Genomic DNA, 18,874 nt, shown 5'->3' with positions numbered 1-18,874 from the left:
AGCTTGACGGGACGACTGTCCCCACATTGGACAGCAACTAGGGGCACGAGTCTCTCGGGTCAACACATTGTCCTTGAAGAATATGCGGTTTCAGTTACAGTTCAAGAATATGTTACAGTTAAAAAAATATCAGTGTAGATTTATACAATAAAAATCAAAGAAATAGTTTAAACAAGCGTGAAATCTGATAGCGGAAACAGTCAAAAACACGTCATAAGAACATTTACATTGGGCAAGCATGAAAGAAAAAATTACATGTGAACAACACAAGCGTTTAACAGAACTTCAAATGTTTGCTTATTACAACACCACAGGAACACAGGAAGTAACGTATACAAATTCAAATGCAACAGTAAAACATATCAAATAGAATTAAAGAAATAATTCCAGTAAGTTTCGTTTAGAGAGGCGTGATATATCTATTTCTGCCGCATCCATTTTATTTAAAAGGATTGGAAGGTTAACTGTCAATGACTGCAAGCCATAATTGTTTTTGGGAGTGGGAGTGCACCAGGCATTAATGAAGCGCGTGTGATACATAATAGGATTTTTTCTTAATTCGTATAATTCAGCATAAAACGGGTTATTGTTTTTAACTGCACTTGTATACATTTGCGTTATTCTAAAATCATATAAGCGATTAATATTATTGATTTTGTAGTTACCAAACAGTTCTTTCGTGTGAGAGGCAAACGATGCATTTGCCAGGATTCTGATGACTTTCTTTTGTAATAGGAGCAACTTATTAAAATTCGTTTTTGTTGTTGTACCCCAAACTAGCTGGGTCACTAGTTAGGTTTAGAAGAAACAAGGAATTATGCCTTCAGGCAATGTGTGGCGGGTACTATTTAGTATCCCGGTTATTTTGCACATTTTTTTGTGGATTTCATTGTTATGAATTTCCCAAGTTAAGTTACTTGAAAACTGTACTCCTAGAACTTTCATGTTCTCAACTATAGCAATCGGTTCTGTGCCGAGCGCTATTTTGGGTAGTGGTGCAATTTTATTTTCAGGCTTAAAAAGTGTAGCTTACGTTTTGTCGGTAATTATTTGAAGACAATTGTTATTGGTCCACTTCAAAACAGTTCGTAACATTTCTTGACAGATATTTTCGATATCGGCTGTCATTTTTCCTGCTATTAAAAGAGTAGTGTCGTCCGCATAGCATATAAGGGAAACTTCAGAACGCGTCGCAATGCGGTGCAAATCATTTACGTACAATGAAAACAATAGGGGGCCGAGTATGCTCCGTTGGGTTACTCCCGTTTTAATGCATCTATGATCAGATGAAAATTTACCTATGGATGCATATTGTTGCCGGTGATTTAAGTAGAAGCAATAAGGTCATAAGCGGTACCACGAATTCCAAGACAGGGCAGTTTATTTAGTAGAATTTTATGGCTCAGAGAATCAATGGCTTTAGATAAGTCGACGTAAATCCCCAGTGTTAACGAGCTGTTGGAAAAATTTTTTAATATAATTTCTTTTTGCTTGAGTAGTGCAGTCTCTGTTGAAAAGTGCCTGCGAAAATCGTGTTGAAAACAATGAAGCAAGCTATATTTGTAGACATAATTAGACAGCCTACAATATATATTCTTTTCAATGGCCTTGGAAAAAACTGGTAATATCGATATTGGTCGATAATGTTTAAGACATTGCTATCACCGCCTTTAAACACTAGCACCACTTTCGCAATTTTCATGTGTTTCGGACATGTTCCACAAGACAAAATTAGGTTAAATATGTGAGTTAACGGCAAAGCTATAACATCTACAACATATTTAATCGGCTTAATTTGCACATTTTCTGCATCACAGACGCTGCTGTTATTTAAATTGAGAATTTTTGTGATTACTTCGCCTTCAGCTGTGGGATTTAAAAATACAGAATTTGGACACGAACTTTCCCCTGCGACATGCGCATCGTTTTGGCATGATTTTGAGCCTGCAAATTGATTCACAAAAACATCATGGAATAGATTTGCTAATGGACGCCCTGAAATAAGCTCACCATCATGATAAATAGTTTCTACCGATTTGTTTTCTTGCGAGCGGCCGAGAACAGAGCTTTTATCTTTTTCCACGTCAGCTCAGTTCGGTGCGTATCTGTAGAAAACAAGTTGTAATAATACGTTTTTTTGGCCTTTTTTACTATTTTATTCAGCCTATTTTGAACTTGCTTGAATTCTGAGAGAAGTTTATCATCTTTAGTGCGAATAAATTTTTCGTACAATCTATCTTTGTCAGTTATTTGGTCCACTATGTCTTTCGTGATCCAGGGTTATCGACAGCGATTTGTCCGCCGTGTGGTTTTAATGGGAAAACAATCGTAATAAATGTTTGATCATTCAGATAAGAAAGTTTCATATGCCTTATTACAATCACCTTCGTTGTTCGTTGTACACCGATTCGCATGTAAGTCTTTCTGTAGTTTCTCTGACTTTTGTTAAGTTTTGACTTGAGATATCCTGATAAACATGGTGTTTTTTCTTCTCACGTACCATTTTTTTACACTAACATAAACACTGGCAGGTGATCGCTAATGTCGACATATATTGTGTCTGCTGTAATTTTTGACGGGGGGTGGTTAGTTATAAAAAATGTATGAGGGTAGCTGATGACGTAGTGATCATCGTTTCATTTGTTCGAATGATGTCAAAGCCACTCTGCGTTACCAGGGAAGTTAAGTATGCTTGCTTTGAATTGCTTTCAATTAAGTTTATGTTAAAATCCCCGCCTAGGACGAGTTCTAGTTTGTTTTCGTTGATAAAGTTGAGAATACATTCAACAAATACGAGAAAACTTTCTAGGTCGCCAGTGGGCGGGCTATATATGCCAACAAACATAAGTGCGCCATGGCGGACAGCTACAGACTCGTAATCTTTTGTCACAGTGGCAAATTCGGATTCGATGGCAGATTGAAGACATTCATGTACAATCACGGATACACCACCGCCGCGCTTAACGTTCCGCAAAGTGCAGAATTTTGTTGAAACAAGAAGGGAAATAGGGGAGAGGGTAGAAACAGACATTTCGAGCCGTCTTTGCCGCTCACGATGAAGGAGCAAGACAAAGAAGCTATGTGAGTTAACAGCACAGAAGGGTAGCAAGACACATGTGTCTTGGTTCGACTGAATCATCTTGAAGTGCGCTGAGTATTATAAAACAAGCTGCACAACAAGAGGACTGGGACGAAGCGCAATCGTCCCAGTCCTCTTGTCGTCCAGTTTGTCGTAATATAACCAGTGCAGTTGAAGGTAAAGCAGTAGGAAATATCCCCATTCGACGTCCTTTTCGAACGAATCTCGTAGGCTTCAACAATCTTCCGTGTGGGTTGATCTTTAGGTTTGCGAATTATGGAGCATTTTCGGAGGTCTGGAGAGCAACCACAATCTTTATAATGTGAGCCGAGATGCCCGTTATTTGCTTTGTCCTCGTTTTTTGATGCTCTCGCCATATGTCATTACCACATCTTCCAATTTGACCTATGTACATTTTCTTGCATTTTAATGGCATTGAAAATACCACGCCTTCAGAGCAAGCCATGAACGGCGTGCGATGCTTTATCATGCACGTATCAGACTTGACGTGGTCCTCATTCACTTTGTTGCAGAGTATTGATAACTTCTTAGGGCGAGAATAGCACATTAATATTAGCACGTTTTCGTCCAATCCTCATCAAACTATCTGTGAGTGGGTGAATGTAAGGGATAGTGGTGGGTTTTCCTTCATCTTTCTCTTGTGGAGCGCCTGCGTCGACCCTTCACCTGTTTGAGAACACTGTCGGCGACGATAGTCCCAAATTGTAACAGATAGTCGGCAGCAGTCAGTCGAGTTGTGTGTATATTAAGGCTGGCTTGCATTAGGTAAAAACAACATTTGTTTAGCGTATTTGAAACGCACGGCTTCACGATCCCGCGCTTTACCAATTTAGAATGGGTAACATGGGCTTGAGATAACGAGCATCGAATGAGCCCAACTTACATGACAATCAGAAAAATGCAGCCGAAGATCCCGGAATCTTATGCTGCCATCAGTTAGCGCTTCATGTGTCGAAGGGGTAGGAAAGAAATCTGCAAAACACTCAAAACGTCGGAAACGGCACTTTGAAATATTCTTTTTTTCTTGTCAATGAGCACGTGTCTGAACGTTTTAACCACTTTAAATTGGAGTAGGCGAATGGTGACATCCCTGTCAAGTGAGGCTAAAATCAGATCGCGAAGTACCGAGCCAAACAATACCTGACACAGGCACCATCCTGCTTGAGTGATATCTTTGCTTCCCAAGCACAGAAGGTACCGCGGAGGTACAAGGCTCTTTGCCAACTGGGATGCCTGAAGTATTCTGAAACAAGAGGGGGGGGGGAGAGGGGGGTAACTATCTGTGTGTGCTTTGCAATAATTTTGTGTCTGATGGAGGCGAAAAGCCAAAAGGCCCATGTGTCCAGATTTGGGCGCACGTCAGGGACCTCACGTGGTCAAAATTGAAGGAGCCACGAAGACAAAGCAAAAGTTTGTTTCATTCGAAATGTTAGGTGTTTCATAGTACGCCAGGCGCTTCCCAGAAGCAAACGATGCTTTCACTGAGAAATAAGGCAATTTATGCCATATTTTTAGATATCCCGCTAAATTGTACATTTTGTGACGGGAACAATGGCGTCATATGAGCCGGTACGCGAAACAGATACTTAGTATGTCGACTCCATAAGCACCCACACGCGGGAATCAAACAGGAACCGGAACTTGTGCCGAAACAGACGGCGGCGATTTTAAAAATCCTAGTAAAACCTAGTACACCCGCAGCCCTACTCATGGAATCGCCTGATCCGGACAACAAAACTCTCGCCGAGGAGCTCGGGCTTGCATTTAACAACCTGACACCACTTGAACGCTCAATGCTTCTAAGTGCACGAGCGGCAGGAATTGTGGGATACACGGATGGATCGGAAAGCGACCAAACCGCGATACCCACAACAGACGAACGCGTAGCCGTCAGCACCGCTGCCTCGTCACCCAGTCGCGACGGACGAATACAGACGAATACGTATGTGCCGTATTTTTATTACGGTTAATAATAGTTCAATTTCAGTAGCAGTATCGCTTTTGCCAGTTGGCTGGTGTCGTGTATGGAAAGCCATTCGCGCGAGCTCTCTGATCCGACCAGAAAGATACGAGCGTCAATGCGCGCTGTGTACGGTATTTTTTTGCCAAGCTCAGAGCGCTTTTACGGCGATTTGACGAAGTCGACGACGAGCGGCAGCATATTCCAGGAGAGAGCTAACGTAAGGGTCCCTGCCGTAATCACTTCGTCGGAAATGAAGCGAGCACACTCGTACTTACTTCTTACTTTAGCTCCATTTCTCCTTCGTTTGCAAAGTTCACAAAACGTAGCCACTTCGCCGAGGTTCGTCGTTGGCAAGCGCACGAAAGGAGATCCCTTCACCAGCGGGGATGTGGCACTCCCTCGACCATTTGCCAGTACTACATGGGCATGTCAGGACGTAGCAACGAAATTTCATTCTAAAGTACTCGAACAAAGTGAAGTTTTCAGTGGTTGTAAACTGGAAACGAGCTCGTACCGACAGCAGCAGGCCAACACCATTCCGAACTTTTGCGACGAGTGGCACTATCTCGTCGCTGCTTGCTGCTCCTTACTCCCCTCGTTTCTATTTTTACCTTTGCTGGTTGCCGATATAGCGCCAACCTCCAGTCAACGAATTAAGATACCGAGCAAGGTCGCGGCTCTGCGTGATGGAACGGTTTGTTGGCCCCGAAGAGCCTCGAACCCGAAAATTCTTCTGCGCGACGGCGAGATGTCCAGTTTGGCCGGCTTTAGTTTCGTACGCATCGGCGTACATGTTTGCGTGTTCGTTCGGAACTTCAAACGCTTACTCCACCGTTCTTAGTGTCATAAAAGGATTGCGCAGTATGTTCAACGGGCATATAGCTTACTGGGCAAACTGGTAAGCCCTGGCTAACTTACGTTTGCTTTTGCCGGCCTCCGCCAATGGCAGAGCATTCTCGTATGACATGATACGTTCTGCTGGGGGAAATGAGCTGGTGGGTCGCATGGTCATTCCCTTTTTTCCTAATTATGTAGCTTATTTCTGCGAAGTTTGCTTTAAAAGTGGTGTCAGTATGGTTCTAACGAGGCAATCTTTCGAATGAACCAAACTTGTGTTTTCTCTTCATGGTTCCTTTAAGCTTTCCCCTACGGCAGACCTGATAGTCCAGGTCAACCTCTTTTCCCTGTCTATTCTTTGCGCCCCGCTTATTACTTGCTTAAGGCTATCTTAACAGCGGAGCGGCTTTACAAGCCGTTGCAGGAAAAAATGCGAAAAGGCCGAGCATTCATGAGCGCTTGCCTCGCTGCCACTGCGGCCCGGCACACGCTGGGTCTCTAACAAAAGAAACAAAAAGCCCAGCGTGGTCGTCAACCGCTACCGCGCATGTAAAAACACAAGGTGAAAAGACGCGCCGCTTGGGAGAGGTCACCGCGACAACCGGATTATCTAGAAGCCCTTACGGATATTTGGAGACGTGGCTACGAGTGTACCACTCCTTCCCGAGACGACGTGTACATCCGCAGCCTCGAGCCGATCTCGAAGAACTGGTGGAAGGCTACAATGCTGAGGACGACGTGGCATCCACCACTCACCGCGAAGTGGACGATGACCTCTTCGATGCATACGACAGGCTTACTAGCACTGCAACTATGCAACTAAACTAAACTATGTGTCCTGCACTGGGCACCTAAAACAGCTTCGCCATTCAAGTCTTGCACGTCAGTGCAAGCTTCTCTGAATTTTTTTTGTAACGTTTTCACGCGTTGAGGCCATGATTGTAGCTGGAGAGCCCGCGTTTTATAGTTGATTAACCGTTTCTTTCTAACGTGGGCTGTCTCACACTAAGTCGGCTCGGGTTTCAATGGCGTAGGGATGTGGCAGCGAGACTCCGTCTTCGGAAGCCGGCACGGATGAATGCAAATCGCTGTGCCGCAGCGCACCGATAATTTTATGGCCCGGCGGCTAACGAGGTGGCGCCTGCATTTTGGGCAGGGCGCCTTCTGGGGCCTCATGGCGGGTCTGGCGGCGGGACTGGGCCGGTTCATCTGGGAGTACTCGTACGCGCTGCCACCGTGCGGTCTACCGGACCCAAGGCCCGCGGTGATAACGAGAGTCCACTACCTGCACTACGGTTGCCTCCTCTTCGCCTTCACGGCGGCCGTGTGCATCTGCGTGTCGTTGCTCACCAAGCCCATCCCCGAAGACAGGGTATGTACAACCGCTTTCCATTGTTCTCGTTCGGCCAGTTGCTGAAACTTGCACCAAGAGGCGGAAGTGAACGCGAGCAGCGTTACTAGTTTTCAGTTGTCTCAAATCTACATTTGCTGGCCGTCCTCCTGGATAGGCAACAAGTGGCGTGAATGAACCTTTTCACACTTCACTGATGACGAAGAGTAATTCTTAATTAATAAGTGCGGTTAATAAGGCTGACAAAAATTGATATCTTCCGAGATTTGGTAGTTGGGGACAGTACTAGCGAAAAGTTAAAAATTCCCAGTAGCTGTATCTGCACATTTCGTCTCCCCTCGTAAGAGAAATCAAAGAGCATGGTTAAAAAACAGGTTACGATGCCGAACGTCACAATGAAACCGAGAAAAGAAGCTTTTTTCTGCTGGCTGGGTCACAGTGGCACTCTTTCAATAATGCAACGTGTGGCAATGCTAAACTATTACGTTTTTCGACCTATCCAATTTTCTGTGCCTAAGGGTAGGCCGAACAAGTTTAGGTTACATGATTGATAGCGTGAATATAGTCTAAAGTTTACAAATCTCCCCTGACAACCAGCCTTTTGTCCTGGTTGTAGAAAGTTCAAAGTCATACTTATGCGACTGAAAATTCCCGTTGTAAATAATTTGTAGGTAGCCAGTGTTGTACACGTTCCTCCAAAATAGGAACGAAAGCTCGTTCCTCGTTCCTTGCCAATTTTGAAACGATTTCCCGTTACAAGTTCCTTTATTGCGAAAGGAACGCGTTCCAGTTCCACTTGGAAAATTGGAACGTGTCATTGACGTTACAATTAGATTTTCAAATTAAAATATAGTGTTGGATAATCCTGGGTAGAAATTAAGTGAGACATTTAAAACTCACATCGAACTACGTATATTATACGAATATTAACACCACCGGCATCAGATTATCTGGAGATAAAGATAATCAAAAGAAACGCTCCCAGGCGAATTTTTCAGGGAGCACCAGACAAACTCCAGACGGCTCGACGACATTTCGATGTAAGATATTTTGGTGCGGAAATTTCGGTGTACCCGACCTATCGGTGTACGGACATATCGGTGTATGAGCATTTCGGTGTACGCACATTTCGGTGTACGGACATTTCGGTGTACGGACATTTCGGCGACCAAATGGACCTTTTTCCAGTAGCGTAGCCCTCTTGCGGCGGCCACCCGAACCACACTTGGGGGAGTATAGAAGAACACGCCCCCTCTTTTTCCATCGGCCCTCGCTGCTGCGCAGTTCAGGAAGCCGTCCCCGGCGCCACGCATGGTTTTGGGTGGCAGAGAATTTTTTCGATGGCAGCCATAGCATCCATCTGTCGGCCGCTTTCAGGGCTCAGAAGGCGGAGCAGCACGTAGCTGGCTCGGCGTTCGCAACTGGCTAATCCAGTGTGGCGTCGTTTTGTTTACAATTTGCGCCCCAAGAATGGCGCATCTCTCACTGGGAGCGAGGGCAGCGCATGCGCAGAGCGCTACTGGAAAAAGGTCCATTATCCTTTGCTTGCCTGTTTGCGACAGCCGTTATATTTTTATTCCCGCTTAACGTGGGTTATGGACAACAATCTTGAGCAGTGAATTTTTTTTTTATTGATGCCTGTTCGATCTTTGCCAGGTATTTTTTTAGAAACTGTACATTTATATATTTCTGTTTAATACCTCTTCCTGGGGACACCTGTTATACAGCCGATTGAAGTCTTTAGCACACGTTTTTTTTTTCATTTATGACAGGTTGTTAATTTGTATTCGCTCTTTTTTAGCTAAGAGAGTTACCCGTGTTTACAATGGTCTACCGTTACACACCCTCAAATTACATAAATGACATGCACACTCTGAATATCCAAAAAGTAACAAACATCAGCTAGCCCCCCAGAATGAAAGAAACCTTATGAAGAGTATTACGTAGGCTGGGCTGCCTTGCTAAAATGAATTCGCGAACACTGGTCTAAGATATTGTCGGGGAGGAAAAACGGGCTTTTTGGAAAACAGCCGAAGGTTCTAATGTCCTAACTGCTCATTAAGCGCGTACGGGTTGTGCATACAAATTCCACCCATTGTGTTCGGGACAACGAACCTTCGTTTAATGTTTACAAGCCTACATTTACCACATTTTAATTCTTTGTTCTAGCGCCCCCCCCCCCCCCACTCCTCCCACCTTCCGCCTGTACGCTCGAATCTCGAACAGATTTCTTTTTCAGCCATATTATTTTCGGTTTCCCCTGAAAATCCTACTGGCGTGGTGGAGTTCACGGTTTCCGAAGCGTCACCGCAGTGATTTTTTATTTTTGATTTAGAACATACTGCTAGCCTCTTAGTGGAGGTTTTTGCAGGAATTGGGTGATACATTCAGAACAATGACATAGAACACCTCGCATTTAAAACGGAGAAAAAGCTTTACATTCACCATGGGCGCATGAAACGTCTATAATGTGACACAAAAAGCCACCAAAAAAGCCGCTGACAACACTATGGCCACTATCGTTTGCTGGCTACGCCCTTCCGCGCGTCGCGGTGATATCGACGGCGCCCCTACTCCAGGAATCGCTCTTTTTGCGCCTTGAGTCGCCCCCTTGGGAATTAACTCATCAAGTCGCGCATATCATGGACACCCCACGTATACATCGCTTCCTCCCATTATAAGGAGCAAAAAAATGAATAGGCTAGTGTGACGAGAGCGGCAACAGTCGTCTTCAAGTTTTCGAAGTCCAGTCGACGCAATGGTGAAGCACAAGTAACACCCCGGTCTCTCTACTTAGGGGGCTGGTAGGCGGCGGGGCTCAGCTTTCCCCTCCCCTAAGTAACGTCACCGTAAGTGCGATCGTTGGTTTGTTAGTTTTAAGTAGAACTGACACCGAATGCAACGAAGGCGAGATTGATTGAGAGAATAATTAATACGAAATGCTCACACGCCAAATCGATCTCGTTTTTCTGTTGTTTTGTCGCGGAAGTTTTGCTGGCGGGGGGGGGGGGGGGGAGAGGAATAGACTAAAAGCACCAGCGTCTTTCACCGTTGTTGAAGTGAAAGGAAAGCGCTTTGGTAACACTTAAAGTATTAGGGTTGTTCACATGAATGTTAAAATAACAAAAAATGGTTGAATTGATCGAAATTAACAACGTTATTTTTTACCATCTACTACAGAAATTGGGTTTCACGTGGCAGTCCTCCGCCAGGGTTTAGCGTTCGTCACCAGCCTTAGGCCGGTGGCCACCGCGCTTCTCTGACCACTTGCTGGAATAAAGTTTTCTCCTCCTCCTCCTCCGCGAACGGCGGCGAAGCACAAGTCTCGAACGTAAAATCATATCAAGTCACGAAATTACAATATTAAAGCTAAAATGTTCGAAGAATGCCTGGGACATCCACTCTCAAAATGTCTGGGCCCAGGCATCGTGCACCAAAATGTCCGTGCACACAAATGTCCACACCGAAACGTCCTCGACCGAAATGTCCGACACCGAAATGTCCTGGTTTCTTTTCAGTCCGACAGAGCCCGACATGGCCCGATTGGGCCTGTCGTGCTCTGTCGGGGAGGCCCTGTCAGGCGAAGTTGGACGCCGAGGCCGAATTCGTTCGGCGAGCGAATTCATCCGGCTGAGCCGTCCGGCTGGGCCATCCGACTCGAGTTGGCTCCGCCCATCGGCCTTCGGCAACATGGCGGCGGCGAGCTGCGGGGACGGTGTACGTCGCACACCTTGATTGTGATATCAAAAACGACAACGACTTGCAGAAGTTACGACAGACCACCCCGGTCCTGAGTCGGTACTGCGATACGCGTTTATCGGTGGTCTATTTCAAATGTTCGCGTTTTGTGTGGAGCCGAGGCAGAAAAGGCACCAGCACCAGTGTCTGCAGAGTGGTGCGACGTGTTTTCGTTCTCTATCAAGTGTGTAGAGATACGCTCGTCGCTCTCATCGCTAGCGCGAGACGATTGATAAGTCCAAATTCATCGTGGCCCCGCTCTCGCGCGCTCCGAGCTGTCAAGGTCTGTCTCCGCGCTTGGATCATCGATAACGTTGAAAATATGGTCACTGTGAGTGAAAGCAACGCGCAGTGGCGGTCAGCGCTTGTGTACAGTGCAAGTTTTTCATATCAAGTGTGTACGCCGTGCTGTTATCTGTTTGATGTGTCGAAGTTCGTCTCTCGCGATCAGCCGTGTGTGGTACGTCGCAGTTCTCCCGGAGTTGAATGTGTGTCTGTGAAGCTGCGGCGCCGCTAGCTCCGATACTGCAAGAAACACATCGCATCCGAGGGGTGGACCTTTTACATAACTTTCCCGTTGTATATCTGCGCAGTTGGTCGCGATGTGTGGCGGTGTTTCTGCGTTTTGAAATGTGAGGGTGTTCCCAGTGCCACTGGTGGACTGCAGCGTTCCCAAACCAGCGTCGTGAGTGCTCCGCTAGTTCGCCTATTCTAGTGGCCGCGTGATGTGGTGGCAAGTGTGCTTTGTGCAGCAACTGCAGTGTGTGTCCAGGCTGTGCTTTTTTTTTCGCGTTCAGTACTGTTTGGTTACGTGACGTGTGCTTCATGCGAGATGCTGTTTCCGTTTGGGACTAGTTTTCGTGGTCATTTCACTTGCAGCTGTTGCTTGTTTACGCATGCGCGTATAGGCGCTAGGTAAAGCTTCCATGCACCACTACCCCAAAAAGTACCTTTACTAATGAAGCACATGGTTATTGTAATGTAATCATGCAGTCATGACATATTCCTGTGAGTAGTGTTTACACACCAGGTTCACAAATGGTTTCTATCATAAACCTTTTCAAATGCCCATTTACGGTTTTGTTATAGTTGTTTGCTTTAAGCCACACCAAAGTTGGCTATGTTGTGGTCTTCCCTGAACTCTTAAAATGCCAGCACTGTCAATCATCAGTGAACATTCTTAAAGCGGAGTCAGGAGTAATTCGTGTTCCGTGGGCGGCACACGTGACTTCTTTTGAGGATCCCTTTTTGCTCCCAACATATCCAGTATCGTTCAGCTTGATTAAGCTCGTCGGATATGAGGGGTCCCATTTTGCTGCTTTGTTGTTTGGTTCTAGCGATGAACTGAAAACCCGAGCTGTGACTCTGATTAGCTTTAAGATTTTGCCGTAGTGTTCCAGATCGATCACACCTGACTCAGTAGGTAGCGATGTTGCCGCTGGAAATGATCTTGTTTTCTTCCTTTCCCCTAGTTCGATTTCATCGTATATCGCTTTCGGAACCACTCATTCCCAATATGCATGCGGGACAAATCCACAGTGTTTTGCTCCGCTACAGTGCGTTTTTGGCCAGCTGCATGGCTGGGATGTCGCGAGCTGGATTTTCTCTTCCCGGATAATGTCTACATACGCACTTGTCCGCGAGGCGTTGAATTTTAGTGACTCAGTTGCGTGCGAACTGCTTCCAGCGGCCAACGTCTTGATGAATCCAATAGAGTGCTGTTGTTGAATCTGTCCGTAGGTAGATGTTTGATGGCTGTTGCTTGAGGGCTTCCAAAATATAGCCACACAATCGACCAGCGAGCAGGCATGCCACCAGTTCCAGTCTCGCCAGTGTAATTTCCTTGCCTGGTGCAACCCTTTGTTTGCTTACCAGAGTTGTCGATCTTGTACCGTTTTCACCCTCCAGGGTGAGGTAGGCAACTGCCTCATATGCCATTGGACGGGTATTAGCAGAAATGTGAAAGCAGTCCGTCCTCCCTCCATTTGTTTGCGACCTGTAGTACCGGGGTACTTGAACCTCAGGGAGATAGGGAGTCCGTCGTACCGGGGTACTTGAACCTCAGGGAGATAGGGAGTCCGTCTAGCTACCTTCCAGGCCGCCGTGCTGTTGGTAGGTAGCGTGTTGAAGTCGATGTTTTTACGCCACACTTCGTGGAACAGGACCTTGGCATGGACAATGAAGGAAGGAAGCCCTTCCCGCTCCTCCCTTCCTTCCCAGTGGTTCATGTTGAACCTCAGTGCAAATGACAAGACGCAGTACGATAGCAACAGGACACACGAAGCGCTGCTTTGTCCTGTCGTTTACGCTAGGGTTCAACATGCTTACCAACACTTCCAAGTTTTCACGTTGCGCCCTAGTGGGTCGCATATCCGCGCCGTTGTTTGTAGCATGGGCCAATTTGTGAATGGTTCTATGCCATGAATACAATCCATACATGGACAGAATGTTAAAGTGGTCGGCACACGGGTCCCACGTACATCGCAAAACCTTCAACACACCCGACAAATAACCGAGATGCATGGTAGCCGGGAGTCACGTTGAAATCACTGGCATAGCATTTTACTGCTTCACACATTTCAGTTGCATTTTTGTACAGCTTCACGGCAGCTTTCTTGCTTCCAGCTCCTGTGAGCACGTCATCCGTGTATGTCTCACAGTTTGAGGGTACTGCTCTTTGTTTAAGTGGTGTTGAAGCATTTCGGAAAGTAGAAATGGGTTACCATCACTCTGAAAGAGATGCGGGTCATACAGTAAGTCAAAACTGGTGAAAGTGGTACACCCGGTTTTGGTATTGCTTGAAACCACAGGAAATGCAGTGCATCTGTGTCCACTGGTTTTATGCCAACCTTTAAAAATGTTTGTTTGATATCCGACCCTTGCGCCACTTGGTGTCTTCGGGAGTTCAGCAATAGGGTGTATGCACTGGGCTTTTGACCGTGCAGCAATGCTACCTACACGACGGCCCCGACACCATATCCACAGTTGCATTCTGCCGTGCAGGCAGCATGTTTCCTGATGCAAAACGTGGTTTGCGGCGTGGTTTTGGTAAGAACGTTCGCGTGGGCAGTGTTTTTTTCTGCGTGATTCGTGGGTTTGCGAATGCCTTGTCACAAGGAGTAGTCAGCATTGTTTTTGTTTCGAAATTTCGGACTGTGCTGTTCACACTTCCGCAACCGCAGATCCGAAAGCAGGCCGCACAACAAAAGCAAGCGTTTCGCTTTTTTTTCTGTTTTGAAGCGGTAGCTAAAGCAGTGCTTGAAGACGATCTGACTTCATGCAACGAATTCGCAAAGAAGCTATCGATGATGGGTTTAATCAGTACCGAATCAGGCGTGCCCATTTTATTTCAGGTGGAGACGACAGCCGTCAAAGCTTTCACCTCATACCTTGCACATGCTTGTAACACGATGTGTTAAGGTAGCCGGCATACTTTATCAATGAGGCTAACCCGACTGTGCATCCAGCCGCAGCCTTGTCTACTTCCAGTGTTTTTAGGGGAATACGTGTACATGAAATGCAACCTTTTTTCAGGTAATTGTGGGCATCCAACTCGTTTTTAGTCTTCGAGTGCTCTTTAATGACCAAGCGCGTTCTGTGCTTATGCACTAAAGCTTGACGTTGGCTATACAATTTGACTACTTCAAGAAGAGCGCAGAGATGAAGACTTATGGATTGACAAACTAGAGCAGTATGGTTTATTGCTTGTCTCTGTGCTGTTTTTGCAGTATTCAAAGCGTGTTCCATAATCTTGTTTTGCTTTTTGCTTATAATTTCCACCTCGTCTACATAAAAAAAAAGCACTTGAAAAATATCGGTCGAATCTTTGTCGACGTGGCTGCACCTAATTTTATATACATATGTCGCGATTGCTTCCACCCAGAACCTCTGCGTAATTGCTCACCGTCATTGGGAGCTTAGGTAGACGATAGTCATACGTTCAACACACCAGAACACTGTTGCCAGAGCACCTCACCATCTCTCGCACTCCCCAAGAAGCGCGCAGCATGCCTGGGTGGCTCGGTAAAGCCAGTGCGTCGTCCCGCACGCCGTCACCATATCAAATATTGTTGCAGCTTTGGGTGGAAAAATTTTCCTAACTCGAGACACGGTCCTTTGAAGCAACCCAAAAATAAGAAAATCAATGCATGGGGACCACATGGAGATAGTGCAAGGCGGACTACGTTATCAGCCCCTGTCCAACGGTTAGACAGGTGCGGACAGCGGTGCAGAGAGCACTGCGCAATGTTTCAAGCATGTGACAAAGTGTGAGGTGAAAGCTTCAAGGCCCGTCGTTTCCACTTGAAACGAAACGGGTGCAACAGATGCCGTACTGATTAGTCCCATTATCGATAACTTCATTGTAAATTCGTCGCATCAAGGCGGACTGTCGTCAAGCGCTGCTCTATTCGTGGCTCCGAAGCAGGAAAAAAAAAAAAAAAGAGCGACACGCTTGCTTTTGCCATGCAGCCTGCTTCGGATCTTCGGTTGTAGCAAGCGTGCACAGCGCAGGCTGGAATTTCAACGCAAAAACAATGCTGACTACTACTTGTAACAAGGCATTCACAAACCCACAAATCGCTCGAATAAAAACGCTGTCCACTTGAACGCTCTGGCCAAAACCACACTGCGAACCACATTTCACATCAGGAACGCCGCGGCCCATGCAGCAAAATGCAACCGTGCCGATGGCATCGGTGCAGCTAAACAAATAGCACCACCACGCATTCGAAGGCCCATTGCATACGCCGATAGACTGACTAAATCGGAGGTCAGGTTCAGTCCACTTTCAAAGTTGTTGAAATATTTCGGTGAGTTACTGTGCGATGAGGCGTCAAAAACCACCTGAAGCTTGGGAAAGTAACGTGCAACAGCCTAGTGCAGCATGTAGTAAACGGCATCAGCTTCACTCGTACTGTCCGTAAGTTTTGCTATCCCTAGCTGGTCGTAGTTTCTGATCACAGCGTCGGTAGTCCTGACACAATTCTGGGGAGTTTGAAAGTGCCTTATCAAGTGGTATAGTGACATTGGCTTCCAAGGAAGCGCCTTCTTCTAATGTCCATCCATTTGTTTGATGGTCCCGCCAAACACAGAAAAATACAATAGAGGCGTGGAAATTTCTGAAATTTCAAGCACTTTGCGAATGCTGTTTGCTATTCGATTTGCAGCGCACTTTTATCATTGAAAGTGCAGAATGTTTTTGAGTAGTATTGAAAATTTGGGAATAATTGAGCAGTAAAAGTTGGTTTTGCCGCATGACATTCAAATTTTCTAGCTTCACTGCATGGCATGCCCTCTTTCGTTGACTTTTTGCATGACGCTGAAGTGTTGCAAAAAAGCTTAACACGCGGTCATACTATCACACTTAAAAATAAATGAACAACTGTATACCAACTGGTAGAGGTTTCAGAAGTGTCAAAGGCGGTGGCGGTCAAGACCATGGCTAATGACATCAAGGTTTTCTTGGCTTTAACACACCATTTGCTCACTTCTCATTTTTCTTCCACCCAGTTTTTATGTGTACCAACTTTCAGCCTTTTGTCCACCTGCCTGAGGGTCTAGCTTCATTCAACAGCAGAAGATCAGAAAATAAACTAAAAAAATCACTCCACAAAGTGAACACCCTCTTCCAAAACGCTTATGCAGAGGCTGGACGGGCTGCAGAATGCAGAACACCCTTACTCTATGAAAGAGAACATGTGTCATCTCTTGTGCTACTGCACGCAGCATGCAACCCAACACGAAACAGCGAAAAGAACTCTTGTGCGATTGCTACGAAAAAACTTTTCAGAACTGAATCACTTTTGTGAACTGTAGTAGTCATGCTGAGACTGCGCTACGGACAAAGGCTCTAGATTGGTCGACGTTCTATAACTTGAGATCCTGAGATCTGTTATCCAACTACTGCCATTTTTTCAAATGTTTCTGATTTATTTCATTCTCCCTCTTATTTATTGTTTCTACATGCTCTTTCCACATTTTTTTTCATTTGCTGTGTTCACCCTGTCTGACGCAGCAAGCAACGCCCTTTGTGGAGCTAATGTCTTCAGTATTCATTTCCCAAATCATTTATCTAACATCACTATCATCATCTGGAAGGCTCCCGCGCAAATACAGCTTTCAGCCCCATTTCATGCAGCAATGGCCTCGGTCTGCCTTGCGCGGTTCTTCCACTGCACCATCCCTGTTGCACTAAGCTCATGTGCTTGCGCTTTGTGCATAAAGTAACCGACAGGTGTCCTGAGCTCGAGAATGCCTAGATTGGGCTGTGTGTCGACCTGCCATTCCAGGTGCAGAAGCACAAATCAACGGGTGTAGCACTTTTGTCTTCTGTCTGGCGCCAAGCGTAGGGAGAAGTGGAACAGGGCACTAGAACGGTCGGAAGCTGACTGTTTTAGCTGTGATTGTAAGAGCGTTTGATTTTATGAGGAGTAATTTGATGGTATTGGCATTATAGTAACTTGCAGCTTTATTGACAGCGGGCACGTGTTTTTGCAAAAAGATAAAGCAAGGCGCTGCAAATGAACTGTGTTTTCTACCTCTCAACTGGTTACATTGATTTGATTGATTATGGGGTTTAATGCACCAAAGCTACAATTGGACTATGAGGCTCGCCGTATTAAAGTACTCTGGATTAATTTTGACCTCCTGAAGATCTTTCAAATATGCCAAAATCTCGACATGAGCATTTTTGCTTTTTGCCTTTATGGTTGGGTCCCAGTCAGGCTGCACGTGCAATCAAAGCTCTTTTGGAGTTTTGTCAAAGCTCTTTTGGAGTTTTGTGATTGAAAATTTTGGCCGCATCAAATGACATCTTTCCGTCTTCACGTTTTTTTTTTCTTTTTGTTTTTCTTGTCTCATTTAGCGTAGCAAGCCAGCCCGACGGCTCGGCTAGCATCGCTGGTCTCCATTAAAGTTATTCTCTCTCTCTAAGTCATTGTATTGGTGTTGAGTGCATTAAATTTTTACTGATTGCAAGAACATAGTGTATGTCATGATGCTCAAGTGTGAATTTATATTTAAGGAACCCAGGAGAAGAAAAATATGAATGGTGCAAAATGAAAGGGTTCAACATGCATGGGACTACTTGATCATTACGAGTTGTGTGCCTATCGATGAAATGTCAATAAACCGTGCTGCAGTTTAGCGTCATCTAGTGCTGATCTTTTTTTTTCCAAGTCGGCATAAACTTAACTTATTGTTGTATGTAGTGTTGTTCACTTAACCTTGTGTGTTTCAAGTCTGTAATACTTAGTATATTTGGTAGCATTAAACAAAGGAACTCTTTTTGCTGTGCCTTTACTTGCCTAACTTTGGCCGAAAAAGGCTTCATTTCAAAACAGAAGACCGCGTTATAAGTGGAAATTACGGAAATGAACTAGATCTTGGTAACTCATTGAGGCATTACTGCTCTTAACAAAACGTAGCCAGCTTTGTTTATAGCTAAGGCTTATTAATTCATGTATCTATAAATCTCTGGGGCCTATCTATTTTTGTGCATAGCTGTCTTGTTTTGAAATAAAATTTGATCGGCGAGTTTTATTTTGTGTATGGTAAACACGTCGTGTTCTGCCGTGAGTCTTCTGCAATTTGTGTGGGGCCAATTTTTCTTCAGCACCTCGAGCTGCCCTTGACTATAATTTTTTTAATTTTTATTGAAGTGCATACTGCGAACCAGAGGCCCAAGACGGAGGGGCATAAAGGTGTGAACAAGATCAGAGATACCAGCAGTTTAGAATACTACACGTGGTAGCAATGAGAAAGAACAAAAGGTTAAAATAAACATTTGCTTCTATGTATTCAAATTAATCAAGACATGTTCAGGTGTATTTTTCCAGTCGATAATACATGTGGGAAAAAAAATTTCAACCGGTGTGTAGAACGG

At 45.3% G+C, this 18,874-nt stretch overlaps 1 protein-coding gene across 5 annotated transcripts in view; it reads left to right on the top strand.

The window, feature by feature from the left end:
- LOC144165167 (sodium/mannose cotransporter SLC5A10-like) overlaps positions 1-18,874 on the top strand; it is a 349,040-nt gene that overhangs the window by 250,880 nt on the left and 79,286 nt on the right. For all 5 annotated transcript variants that reach the window (XM_077695277.1, XM_077695276.1, XM_077695275.1 and 2 more), the window contains one exon: positions 7,057-7,272. In XM_077695277.1, coding sequence (XP_077551403.1) covers positions 7,057-7,272 — 216 coding nt within the window. The remainder of the gene's footprint in view (positions 1-7,056; positions 7,273-18,874) is intronic.

Source organism: Haemaphysalis longicornis, unplaced genomic scaffold, assembly GCF_048455015.1.
Source record: "Haemaphysalis longicornis isolate Haplotype H1 unplaced genomic scaffold, Haemaphysalis longicornis Haplotype H1 scaffold_14, whole genome shotgun sequence".
NCBI lineage: Eukaryota > Metazoa > Arthropoda > Arachnida > Ixodida > Ixodidae > Haemaphysalis > Haemaphysalis longicornis.
The sequence above is the reverse complement of the archived record's forward strand: the minus strand, read 5'-3'. Positions and strand labels throughout refer to the sequence as shown.